The sequence below is a fragment of the Pocillopora verrucosa genome, chromosome 7 (genome assembly GCF_036669915.1).
Source record: "Pocillopora verrucosa isolate sample1 chromosome 7, ASM3666991v2, whole genome shotgun sequence".
Lineage (NCBI taxonomy): Eukaryota > Metazoa > Cnidaria > Anthozoa > Scleractinia > Pocilloporidae > Pocillopora > Pocillopora verrucosa.
The window spans coordinates 17463615-17476730 of NC_089318.1; the positions used below are offsets into that span (position 1 = coordinate 17463615).

The 13116-nt window shown below is 37.6% G+C and overlaps 2 protein-coding genes across 3 annotated transcripts; both read right to left on the reverse strand.

The window, feature by feature from the left end:
- Nucleotides 1–477: 477 nt before the first annotated feature.
- LOC131784852 (tryptophan--tRNA ligase, cytoplasmic-like) lies at nt 478–6427 on the reverse strand. The gene is made up of 9 exons (XM_059101681.2): nt 6166–6427; nt 5360–5468; nt 4659–4778; nt 3976–4158; nt 3640–3740; nt 3278–3390; nt 2448–2621; nt 1863–2003; nt 478–1701 (listed from the first exon to the last, which is right to left on the reverse strand). The coding sequence occupies exons 1-9, from the start codon at nt 6371–6373 to the stop codon at nt 1534–1536; spliced, it is 1317 nt and encodes a 438-aa protein (XP_058957664.2). The 5' UTR covers nt 6374–6427; the 3' UTR covers nt 478–1533.
- Nucleotides 6428–7495: 1068 nt separating this feature from the next.
- LOC131784856 (nuclear factor NF-kappa-B p105 subunit) lies at nt 7496–10954 on the reverse strand. Of its 2 annotated transcripts, none has more exons than XM_059101686.2 (6): nt 10406–10954; nt 9751–9856; nt 9354–9588; nt 8847–8935; nt 8277–8563; nt 7496–7950 (listed from the first exon to the last, which is right to left on the reverse strand). In XM_059101686.2, exons 1-6 carry the CDS (start codon nt 10810–10812, stop codon nt 7935–7937), a joined length of 1140 nt encoding a protein of 379 aa, XP_058957669.2. In that variant the 5' UTR covers nt 10813–10954; the 3' UTR covers nt 7496–7934. The 2 variants fall into 2 exon arrangements, with proteins under 2 accessions (XP_058957669.2, XP_058957670.2); XM_059101687.2 differs by having other exon boundaries at nt 8315–8563; nt 10406–10953.
- Nucleotides 10955–13116: the final 2162 nt, after the last annotated feature.

The window sequence follows — 13116 nt, forward strand, 5'->3', positions numbered from 1 at the left end:
TTGAGCTCTGTAATAAAACGATGAAAGAGGATTTTTCGACCTTTTACGAGTAAAATTAGTTTCTTATCTTGTTGGGCTCAAAATAGTCGTACAATTAGAGTTTCCCGCCAAATGTACCCAGCTGCCGCGGCTGCTTATTACCACAATCCTTTTCTTGTCTAGTTCATTTACAGCTTCGTCAAGGATCGATGAAAAGAGACGGTATTTTAGACACATCCACTCTTGAAAAATCCAAGTTTGAATTATTCCAATGCCTTAATTACAAGTGACACTGGCAATTTCAGGCCTAGGAGATTTTTTTTCATTTCTAGCTAAAGTAGCAGGTTAACCTGTACCAGCTACAAATACAACTTATGTAATGACCATTGATGCGGTCCATCTCCCAAGGTTTCGTTCACATTTGTGTAAATAACAGCACAAAATTCACTTTGGAAGCACTGTCAGCAGCTTAGTGGATAGAAGAAAACTTCAGACAGGTCCAGGCTTCTTGTTTTATTACAAATATTTATCTTTCTGGCTGTCTCCAAGTTTTAAAAGTAGTCTTCATGTTCACATACTTCACAATTCAATACAGAATCCGTTCTCGATTCTACAAAGCCAGCTATTTATTCTTTTCAGTCTTAGTTCGAAAATAGTTCGACACCTAACTTTTCAGAGTTGGAAAGTGAACACTATGTGAAAAATTCCAAAGAATAAACCCTACTATTTTTCCTCGAAATAAAGTAGTTTTTCGCTAATCTGGGTTTAAGAGGTGTGCGTAAATCTGCCCTTGAATTCTCTTGAACAAAAGCGCCTTGGCAGGTTTTACCTTAGTGCAATAAGATACTGAAGGAAACAAAATGAAATCTGTTTCCGTAATTCTCTTCGTGAAGGCAAAAAAATATATCAAAACTTTACATTACCTTTAAGAGCGTCCCCCCCCCCCCAAAAATAAAAGGTGTTGTTGCTGTTCCTCTTACTTTCAAGTCATTAAAGAGCATCTAACATGTATATACTGCTTCATTGACGAAAGGCTTTATTCTTGGGCCACAAATTGGTGAAAAGTTAATGTTATTCCACAACCGAACCTTGCTCCTAATGGCTGAAGCTGCTTCTTTGGGGATGTCTGCCTGAAACAGGTATTTGGGAAGCACAGTGGGAGAAAGGACTGGGGCAGTTGGGAGTTTATCACCCAAGACAATGGTGAAATCACCAATGTACAACTGATTTTATCCTTTACACTGTATATCCCCAGTCCCCCAATTGAACTCATGTTTATAATCAGTCATGGTGACTAAATATATTACCACTAAGAACTTAAGGCATGACCTTGCATACATTCCTTAACAGTTGGAGTCTGAAATAAATTAAGTGCTGGTAACTGACTTAACTCATGGTCGCTGATATATTTACTGCCTGCTTTCTATGGTCAACATTCTTATTGTGTCAAAGGAAATCTAAGTTCACATGCATTTAAAAATCTTTTTACCACACTTGTAACATCATACATAAAGCAGTTTTAGGAAACTATTCATTGCTAGGTTTTATCTGTGCTCAGGAGTTAAATCCTGTAAATTCTAACTTCCTTGGAGTCATAAATTCTCTAACAACTTCATCTGTGACTAGCTTCTTTCTCTCTTGGTGTGCTGCCACCAGGGGCTGTAAAACTGAGATGAGTTCCTTCTTGATTTCTCCAGACAACATCTTTCCAGTAGAATAATCCTGATTTAATAACAAGTAGCCAATGGGGTTAGTATACTACTAAGTCATTTACAAAAATTTTCAAAAGAACAGTGGCAAGAAGAAAAACAAAAAAAGCCTTAGTCCCGATTTCCTTAAACGCTGACATAACTCCTAAAGCATCATGGTCTTGGCACATTTACCTCTTTTATTTGAGCAAGTTTTTCATCATCCTCGAGGAAGAATGTGAGATACTGATAAGCAATATCTACTGTTATATCTCCACCATATTTCCTGTGATCTTCCACAGTATCACGACCACCAGAGAATGCATACTTGTTAACCTAGATAACAAAAACAGTAATACACTAGATGTACTTAAGAACTTTTGTTTTCTGATCCTAGTAAGGCACTTAATACAATAAACTTCATTATCACCATTTGACAACTACATATAATGATCTTCTCAAGAAAGACCCCTTTATGAATAGGAGATGAAGAGATAAAAATTATAGGACTTGCTCTGTGTCCAATGTTTCTTGGAAAATTACCAAAAGGAAATTCCTCTCCAGAGGTAAGTTACTTAACTTTAGATTTTTCAGCAAACAATTTATTGAGAAATGACTGACAGACCCAATTGAGTACTGTGCTCAAATGAATCAATTGAAATTATTTGACTCATGCAATCCTGACTGAGTTCAACACCTTTCTATACTTGGCAAAAGTGATAAGTTAAACACACCCTGTGTAATCAAAATCAGCACCACTGCTGTAAAATACAACCATACCTTCTTTTTAATCTGAGCTGGGGAATCAGTGAGAAAGATGGAAGAGGTTGGATCACTGGAGCTCATTTTTGTTTTTGCACCTTGCAGAGCAGGGAAGAATGTGGAAAATATCAGAGATGGTTTTGGACAACCAAGTCGTGGAGCAACATCCCGAGTCATCCTGAAGTAAGGATCCTACCCATTAGGAAGAAAACAAAACACACAAATAACATTCAGTAAAGATTAGGTGAATTGTATTACTTCACGTTACACACGACTATATGTACATGTACCAAATAGAAGGAGATTGTAGTTAGGAATTTTCCCCCTTAGAACTGCACATCGTTAGAATGTATATGTATCACTAAGGATGGTTCATGCAATTCTCTAGAGACGCTGATCAAAGTCAATTAATTTCAATCTAGAAACTATGAAAAGGGGATTGGGTTGGCTGATAGGAACTGCTATTCTGAATGCATTAATTCCTGGGCTCATGCACCAAGCATTGGGCAAATACAACCACCTTCCCTGCCCATCACCTCTGGAAAAATAAAAGCAAAATGTAAAGTAGCAAAAATTTTCCATAATTATGGTGAGGTTTAATCAGATGCATACGATAAAAGAAAAGATTTGTCCAATAATAATACAGCCAGATATGTGTGGTATCCATCTCAGAGAAAAAGTGTTACTTCTACCTGGTATCCTCTGAGACGATCTTTATTTCCTCCCCTCTCCCACTGAAAAATATTACTACAAATGCTTCGTAATGAGAGGATATACAATGCATTTACATAACACCACACGCCCTCTGTTTAAGAAGAAGGTCTTGATTCACTTCCTGCAAGTCTTACCTGGTCAATTGCACAAGGAATAAGACATGGGATATCTTTTCTGCTTCCAAATGTGTGAGGAAAAGAGTGGCTAAATGATGGGGCTGCTTGTATGGCAGGAAAAGCTATTTTACCTGAAATGAAGACAAATACATCTGCATCTAAATACCAGTCGCTCAGTTTAAACTAAAATGAGCCCGGAAAACAAAAGTTCAACCCACAAACAAAATTCAAACATTGCCACATGGAAACAAAATGTTTCATGAAAGATTGATTAAAAGTGAGGAAAGCTAAATGAAACACTTATTAAAACACCAAACGCTATTAAGTTATTATCTAGAAAATAATGCTGAAAAATGGAGAAGAGGTACTCTGATACATACCTATACAAGAACTCTCATCAAATCCAAAGATTGCTTTAACTTGGTTGTAAGTTACACACCTTTGTATTTTGATGATGTTTTTGTAAAACTCAGAGCTGCTCCTAAAAGTTGATAGGAGAAATAATTTTTCACAAACACCCTTCAAAAGAATCCTCACAAATTCTAACAGTTCAGTAATAACTATAATTACACTAATTTTCCCATAAATATATTTTGACATGTATTCCTTGCTTGGGATTACAAATAGTATTGTGAATTTTCATAAATTAAGCAATTGTTTTGCTTACTCATAATCATTAATTGAAGAAACAGGTTTATAATTAGTTTATTTCTTACCCTATGTAATCAATATCTGAGAAGATAAAGGTCTTCTTCACATCAAAGCCAACAGCTATGATATCTTTGGCATTTTCATAAGCCAGTCTGTGTGTTTCTTCACACTCTAAGTCCTTGAGAAAAAACTTTTCATCATCTGTTAGTTGAATTACTAGTGGCACATTGAAGACATCTTGAAGATACCTGAATTAGAAGTAAAATCTCTGTTACACTTTTTACCTTAATAATTGTTGACATAACCGTGGAGAAACTAAGCAAAATGTGAAGTTTTTCAACACATGTGCACATCTAGTTCCTCTCCTCACTTCTTTGTTTGCTGTAATATTTTCATAGATATACTTTACTTGTCTCACTAATGGGTTCTTTTTTCTCAGCTGGTATAGAGCCAGATGACAAAATTGAAAAAGTATCAGATCCAAATCTTTGAGTAAAACTAAATTTCAGGCTTACAAAAGCTGTTTAACATTTCTTGTTTCAATGAAACTGGTTCCTGTAACTATGTAAATGTTTGTAGCACATCCGACATAGATTTAAAAACATCAGAGGGAATGCATGGAAAAGGCCCTGAGTTGCTTCTTGAAAATTCTCCTTCCAAACTGTCTTGTATACCCCTATAAAACAGGTTTCCTTAAAAGTCACTCAGCCACCTCTTCAGTTTGATTGAATTATCCACAGTGACTTACTTTGTGAAGATAAAGGGAATCAGATGTCCCATGTGCATGGCTTCTGAGGATGGACCTCTTCCAGTATATAAGTAAAAAGGCTTTCCCTTTTCATACATATCCAGGACATAGTCAAGATCCCTTGAAACATGTAAGGTAATAATTAACAATTTGTAACATTCCTTCATTACAAACAATTCAGGGCTTGAAGCTATTAAATCATGACTACCAAAATAAGCTGATAACATTTTATGAAGGAATCAAAGGTCCCTTTCCCTTTGTAGGCTGGAAATTACAATAATTTGTACTACAAAATACAGTTATGTGACTTTCTAGAACGTAAGAGATCAAAGCTACATATAGCACTATTGTTAAAATATAACTTTTCTTATTAACAAAGGGTTTTAATAAGTGTTGAGGTTAAAGTTTCTGAGAGGTAGACAGTGCACCAGTGTTGGGTATCAAGGTCTACAGTCCATTAACTTTGTTTCATTGGTAAAACCTTTCAGACTAACCTAAGATTAAACCTGAGTAAAGGGCACTCAGCACTATTGCAGTTAACAATGACCATTAAATGAACGCCTAGTTTAAAGGCCATGGAGGACACCATAATATGACAACCCTCACAACCAACACAGTCAAAAAAAGGATCTCTTGATTAATTACGTTTACTTATTTACTTTGTATATAAAGCCTTGTAGTGATAACTAGTCCCTCTTTACCTGTGTGAGAAGAAGACACCCCTTCTTAACAAATGATGTGGTGCTTTTCCAGTTAGTTTCTCTATCCTTTCCTTGTGTTTGTCTTCCAATTTGGAGCAACCAAACTGCCCTGTGGATCATAAAATTACTTGTTGGACTAACAAAGTTTCATCCTTTTAACAAAGAAAGGGAATAGCATACTTGGGTATGTTTGGGTGGGTAATAATTATAATTACCACCAGTCTCCAAATAAAGGCCTTGTTTTAGAAAGAACTTACAAAAGAAGAACTTTCAAATTGATACTTCCTTTAGAAACAATTAACTCTTGTGGCTAATGAAAGCGTTTTTGTCCTCCTCCTACAAACATCTCAAAAACAAATTACGGGTGTTTGATTATGTACAAAATCAAAACCCTTTTGGCTGGCAGATAAGAGAATAATAATAAGGTATTCAGCACTGGTACTGCCTCAATAGTATACTTGGGTATGTTTTGGGTGGGTAGTTATTATAAGTACCACCGATGTCCAAAAAAAAAAAGAATTTGATGTGGAAGTCCATCATGTCTTACTAGCCTGGTGTGGCTATTGTTATGCATGCTGAAAGGAAGAATATCGTATTTATCCTTGTTAACTATCTTTCAACTAATGCCAAACGAATATTCTTAAGTCAGCTAGACAATAAAACCACAGAAGCCACGTGACTGAATTTTCAGCTGATCATCGATCGAGGCTAACACGCCGTTTTCTTGGAATAATTAAACGGAAGAAATAACACCATAGAAAAATTTGAATATATAAATATAAATAAATGAGGGAAGATAAACTAACTGATCAGCTTGTCATAGTCGATTCCCTTGTTATCCGCTGCAACGACCTTCTCCATGGTCACGATTTGTTCTGTCTCTCCATCCGCTACGTTTTCTTTATTACTTTCGTCGTTTGAAGCCGCCATGCTTAATGATATGTACCTTATACACCTAAATTTTGTAGGAAATTTACCAAGCTTTCCTCTCTTTACAAGAAATTTAAGCAACATATACTATTGGTGTTTATAAATGAATTTCTTGGAACATTTCCATAATCCTCTTCCTGTTACATCAGCCATTATGAGCCCACGGTCAACAGTCGATGCGTGTATGTTACACTGAATTGACACCTTGTTCATTCAACAACTTAGCTCCTTGGGTCTTCGTCCCTTGAGGAAGGAAGAAAGGGGTCCCTGGAAACGAAGTTGGTTGAGATTAAACTCGCCGTTTTAGGGTTTCAATCTTATCTTTACTTAGGAAAGAGAGAACTGAAAATACGTAGCCTAGCCCTGAGTGGAGTGGGTTGGAAACATCTACTCTTTTAAAGACCGCATCATAAGGAAATCAGGAAATACCTAGAAACAAATCTCACTTTCTTTCTTTTATTTGATTATTTGAATTCTTTACAACATTGCTAGGATGACAGTATTTGTAGCTACCCATTAAACATTATCATGTTTAAAACATGGTCATAACCATGTTGGAGCAGATTCATTAAAGATTATCTAACACCTGCTTTGGGCTGGGAAGGAGAGCCATACAAGAGTACCCTTCCCATGTATGCTAGTAATAGTAAGTAACTCATGAAGTCATTCAAAGGCCTGATGAGTGTGTTATGTTCATGATGGATGCTATGGAAATATATTGAAATGTGAAATTGTAGATGCTATCACTGCAGTAGTGGCTAATTATGTCAACTCTTACTTAACATTTCACCTCAAAGTGACTGGTAAGAAATTTCTTCTTTCAATATTTTGACATTGTAGAGCACAGGGTTGATGTCAATAATAAGAAATATCAACCAAGGGATATTGTTATGTTAAATGACCCTTAATTCCCATGGCAAAAATAGAAGAGGATTATGGTTGGCAGTAAAGAGAGTTGATATCAAGATCTTGGGGGTGAAAGGGAACAGAATCAGGACACTTTCCAAACAGAATAGCTTTTGCAAAGCATTTAGCGTCACTGGCTGCCAGCTACTTATGAAAACCGCCTTGTGATGTGTCAAAGAATGAAAACTGTGCTTTACTTACCCCTAGAATGTTACCATTTATAAACAATAGAACTTTCTTTAGGGTCAGTATTTATCCTATCTATTCTAATGGTATACTTTATAAATGGAAGAGACGTACTATTCTAAAACTGAATTTTATTTGATCTGAGATATCTTGGCATAAAGTCTCGCAAGGAACTGTAATTGCACACATAGACCAGTTCAAATTTACGTTCTTGATTTGTTAGCAACTATGTAAAAATCACTTTTATCTATTTGGTTCAGACAAGACAGCAACAAAAAAAATTTTTTTTTTTTTCAATAATAGCAATAAAGCGTGCAGTTTCATGCAGTAAAATGTCTGTGATTTGATATAGGTAGTAGCCTCAAGGCTCTAGAAAAATCTTGCTTTTGTAATGCTATGTAAATTTATAAGGTATGATAGTGTCAATTGCACAGGCTTGTTTTGGAAGTTACCAGCCTGCCATTGTGAGGGGTTTTTTAAAATATTCAGGGGGTTTGAAATCCACTCCTTCCATTCTTGTCTGTAACTCTATTTTAAGCTTAGAAGGTAGACTTCACCATGTCATGAATCTGGAAAAGAAAAACAGAAGAATACCAAGGAATCATTAGATTGGAATTCACTTCACTTAGTTATTTTAAAGTACTAATTCACAAATATAATTCCTCTGAGGACAAAATGAAATAATGGGACCGATGGGAGAAGGGAAAGAAAACTTTTAAAGGTTCAACAACAATGAAAAAAGTGAAAGCATCATTGACATCCATGCTGACTTTTCATTTAAACAAGGGAGCCAAAGAAGTTCCTTTTGAATTAAGAAAACAAGCACGCTGGCCCTTTTTTCAAACTGCTCTATGTGTTTAAATTAAACAGGTTCCTACCATGCAACATTCTTCACCTGAGAGATTTCAACATAAGGGCTCCACTAGTAATCACCTGTTTAGAGGCAGCAATATTAAGAGGTGATTCACCCTCATAGTTTGTTAGGCTTGGATCAGAACCGGCAGCAAGTAACAGAGCTACCACAGCTTCCATTCCCCGTCCTGCGGCAATATGAAGAGGTGTCACTTCACCAAATGTCATGGCATCTGGGTCTGCACTGCACTGGTACAAAAGGCAGTTGATCATGGACAAGTTACCAGCCTCAACTGCATGATGAAGTGGGGAACGTCCACTTTTAGCATCCTGCGAAGAAAGATGTTGAAAAAAATTTAGACTAAAACATTGATCCTTTTTAATTTTCTAGTTCCTCAGTACTTCTGCTCTAGGTCATGACTACTATCAAAATTTGCTCTCACATTAAGATTTGTGTTCTAGTGCAGTGTGATAAAAATCCTTACAGCAAGCTTTATTGGAATGACAGGAGCCAACAGGAAGGCAACATAAGCCAACTTGTGGGAGTCCTGCACCATCACTGTTCTTGTGCATTTAAAAATAAGACACAAAAATTAATGTAAATGTAACCTACCTGAATGTTAACATTAGCCCCAAGAGACACCAGATAAGTGGCAATTTGTACACTGCTTACAAATACAGCCTTGTGAAAAGCGGCATAACCTAGGGGAAAAAATTACAAGTATTAGTAACACGAAAATACGCCATTGCTTATCTTGAGTTTAAGTTTCTTCTGATCAAATCTCTATCAAGATGAACTGACAACTTAAGTAGGAGTAACCCTGGCAATTTGACAAGTTTAATGTGAACAAAGGAAAAAAAAATTACCAAACGAAACTTCTTACTTGCATATTTCCCTTTCCGACCTGTACGGGAAACCCCCGCTAACACAATGTACCGGTTGTGCTTCCACAGCACATTTCCCTTTCCCTTTCAACAACAAGGGAAGCCCCCATGCAATTGAAGTCATCAACAGAAACCAAAACGTGGGCGAAGGGCACGTAGAGCTTTCATGTATAATTTCAGACGAGAGCACCAAATAAGGCTCGACTGAAATGGACGATCAATATTGTTAACTTACCTTCGTAGTCTCGCTCGTGAAGCATGTTATATACTTTCTCTTTCATTTCGTCACCCCATCGTTTGTCGTGCAGAGGTCTTACAATCTCCTTTACGCAGTCAATATCTCCTTGATCACAAGCTAAATGTAAAGCCGTTCTACCATTGCGATCGGGAATGTTTGGCGAAGCTCCGGCTTCCAGAAGTCTGCGGATTGCGGCGGGCTGTCGGGTGATTGTCGCTAGGTGAAGAGGCGTCTACGACAGAAAATGTTTCATGAATATCACACAAATTTCTTTTATAAAGAATAAAAAGATTATTACAGTGTCTTACGGCTGATTTTCCGAGAGAACACTTATCAAACTCTGAGTTAGTCTAGAAGAAATATGCCAAACATGAAGTGGTTTTGTTTTGTTTACCTGTTTCAGATCGTTGTAAATGTCGAGGCATTCTCTACACGGCGCAACTGAGATTATCGCATCTGTTTCCATTGGTTTCATATTTATAATCGACAAATGAAGAGCTCTGAAAGTATAAAAAGAAAATGACCATGATGTATGTTAAGAATTTTATATTGTTACTCAACTCCATCATTTCGGGGAAAGGAACATTTGTGAGATTGGTGGATGACGATATTTTTAAAACGAAAACATAAGTGTTGAAGTAAACCGTTGCTCCTGACGCTAGTTTATAAAACAGCGTTATTTCCATACAATTTCCAGAAAAAAGTCAGTTTTTACTTTGGCTGTTTCAAGTGAAATCGAATACTTCTCCACGCCTGGAATCGTAGAGGGAACAGTTTATGTCTTGCTTCACGAAAGGAGGAAATTTGATCGACTTCAATTCAAAATATCTTCTCCTTCGTACAAGTCGGTAAAGGGTGAAAGAAAAAAGAGAAAAAAAACGACGACACTACCTGTTTCGATGTTCAGCTATTTACAGATCGAGGAGAAAGCAAAGCATTTTATCTGAAGGCAAAGGTCATTGGATATGCACCTCGGCTACACGTACGAAATCTTAAGTTTGCAGAGAACGAATATTTAGCGAAGAACGATGATTCGTTTGAAAACTTACGTGTCACCATCGTCGTCTTGAAGATATAACTGCTTTCTAACATGGTCCTGGGCTAATAGATACCTCACGTCATTAGTGTGAGCATAGTTTAGATAAAGTTCTTCGTTTTTCAGAAGCGATGAATCTTGTGATTCCAAGGAGGGGTGTCGGTTATCAGTATCAGGGTCCTCGATCGACAAATTTTCGGTCCTCTCCTCTACACTGCGCAAGCTGGTGAATTCATTGTTTCTTTCTATGCTTCGAGAGCGTAATTCTTCGTCGTCACCAAATCCAGAGTCACACTGATAGCTGGCGCTTACAACCTTTCCATCTGCATGAGGAACTGCTAACATTTTCTGTCGTACCAGACCGGTTGGCATCGCTCCGCGAGGAGTCAGCTTTCGTTGCCCACTTGTTGTTGAATCCATCACAGTGAACACAGATTTCTTACGATAATTAAAAAGTTTACGGTTCTCTAAGAAACAAAATTAATACAAACAAATTGAACTATTAAATTCTACACACGCTCTAACAGTCCCCGTGATCGAAGATGCCTAGTAATGGCGGATGATCATGTATATACGCTTGCTAGTCAGAGAAGGGAAATTTCCCTTTTCAATCACGTGCCCTAAAACTGACCAATGATCAAGCGAGCTTGTAATCTTTTCACCAATCAAAACGCTTCATCTCGGGGAATTTAGGGACTCCACCGGGGCACCCTGGGCGACAGCGAGAGTCGTGAAGGAATGCAAAGGTGTCAGCTGATGTGGGTACAAACAATGAATTTTTAATTAGGGGATTCCCCGAAAAAACGGACTTTCGCATTGGGAAATGTAATTGCTCTTTGTTGACGTTAAAATATCGCGTCAATCGCAATACACTATCGTAAATGAGCTTCTCGAATATGTTTGCTTTGTAGGTTTTTTTTCCTCGAGTTCCCGTTGTCACGAGCAGTTATTTTTAGCCAATATTTAACAAAAAGTATAGAGAGATTCGATTGAAAACGCATCAACCCCTGTTCCATTTAGGACATGTTTTGGCAGGTATTTCTAGGGGTTGCGAGAGGGCGTAAGAATTTCCCTGCTTCGCCAACAAAAATTGTATTTTTCTAGCCTCAGCAAATCTTTTTTTCGATTTGACTTAATTTCAAAAATGAACTAATCGTTAAAATTATACGTATAAGGTAAATACACGGGAATTATTCATTTGCCCGCCAATGATCACATGTGATTTACGCGTGTTTGTCACACGAGAACCGTGATATGCTAAATGTGCACTGTGTTTTCTACAGCCTATCATGTAAGATAAAAGTTTTCCAATTATTAACTAAATAGGTGGAAGTTATTTCTCATTCTTGTATTTTCCCTGATGACATAAGCGCAATATCCTGGATACCTCACAATTACTTCAGTACAAGAACATCCCCACGTTTATTGAAACGGATCAATTTATCCGTGATAGACAGACAAGTGTTCTTGTTGATATTATAAGGTCAAAAATGGTCTTGACGCAACATCAGTACAGTTATGGACTTTTGAAGTCTAGCGATACACCGCGCAAGACAGTGACAGTGCGAAAGTTCAAGAACCGTTTTTGGCGCTTCCAATCACCTTGGTCGACCGCCATTTTCCGTATTAAAGTGTCAGTTTACAACAGCGGGCTAAATCTGTTGTTGGAAGGCGAAAACTAAATTATTATTTAGCCGGGTACCTACATCAATAGGTAATAAAAACTGAAAGTCTGCTGAGGATCCTGAAGGACGTCATAATACATAAAATGGGTCTTTGAAAATTTCGCTAGCGAAGATTCGAGCTCTGAAGGCAATTTTGAGAACTTTTAGGTCTTTCCCTCTGAAATGAGTGATAAGACTGAAATGAAAATTTGGATGGAATAATAGAGCTTTTGACGTGACGTCATACAGGCTCGTAATTGCAATTGCTTCGACCAGCTATGCAACTTCAGCACCATTTGTGTACGCAACTTCGCGAACGTGGCTTATTTCACATTCGCCGGAGGTGAATCCACCCTCTCAAAACTGAAAGGGCCGGAGCACGTACAGCCATGCATGGCCACGACCTGTGGCAGCAAGACAAAAAGCTCGATCAAAGTTGGCGAATTCAGGCTGAAGCATCTAAAACTTCTTATGGGCCAATATCAACCAGCAGTTCGGCCTTGAGGGCTCTGAGAAGGAATGAAAATGAATACTGAACGGAAAGACAAATCTCGTCGGGGAAAAACCCCCCTCATGTAAAACGTGATGGGGGTGCCTGTATTAAGATTAGTTATTGAGAGATTCGACCCCAATTACATCTTTCAGTTTTCCGTTTCTAACTGGGATTAGACAAGAGATCTAATTGTGTTTCCCAGAAACAGCCGTTGGCACAATTCTCTTCTGGCAAAAACACTTATTGTATGAAGTTTCTACCACCAGATCGAGAGACAGAAGAAACCCCGAAAACAGTCGACAGAGTTACGCGATAACATCTAACGCAACACATTGAAAGTGTCTTAAACCCCAAAATTGTCTTTAGCGGACAAATTATGCTATTGGGTTGTGCTTATATTCCCGCACCCTACGTTCAAATAAGGAAACCAACGACAATAATGTAGAATGACACCGATTCCAGTTGCTTACACTCGCTAAATACTTACATACATCATTATGTATCGAATAAAATATGGAAATGGTCTGTTTCGTTCTTGAGCAAGTTAAGGATTGGCAACATTTCCTT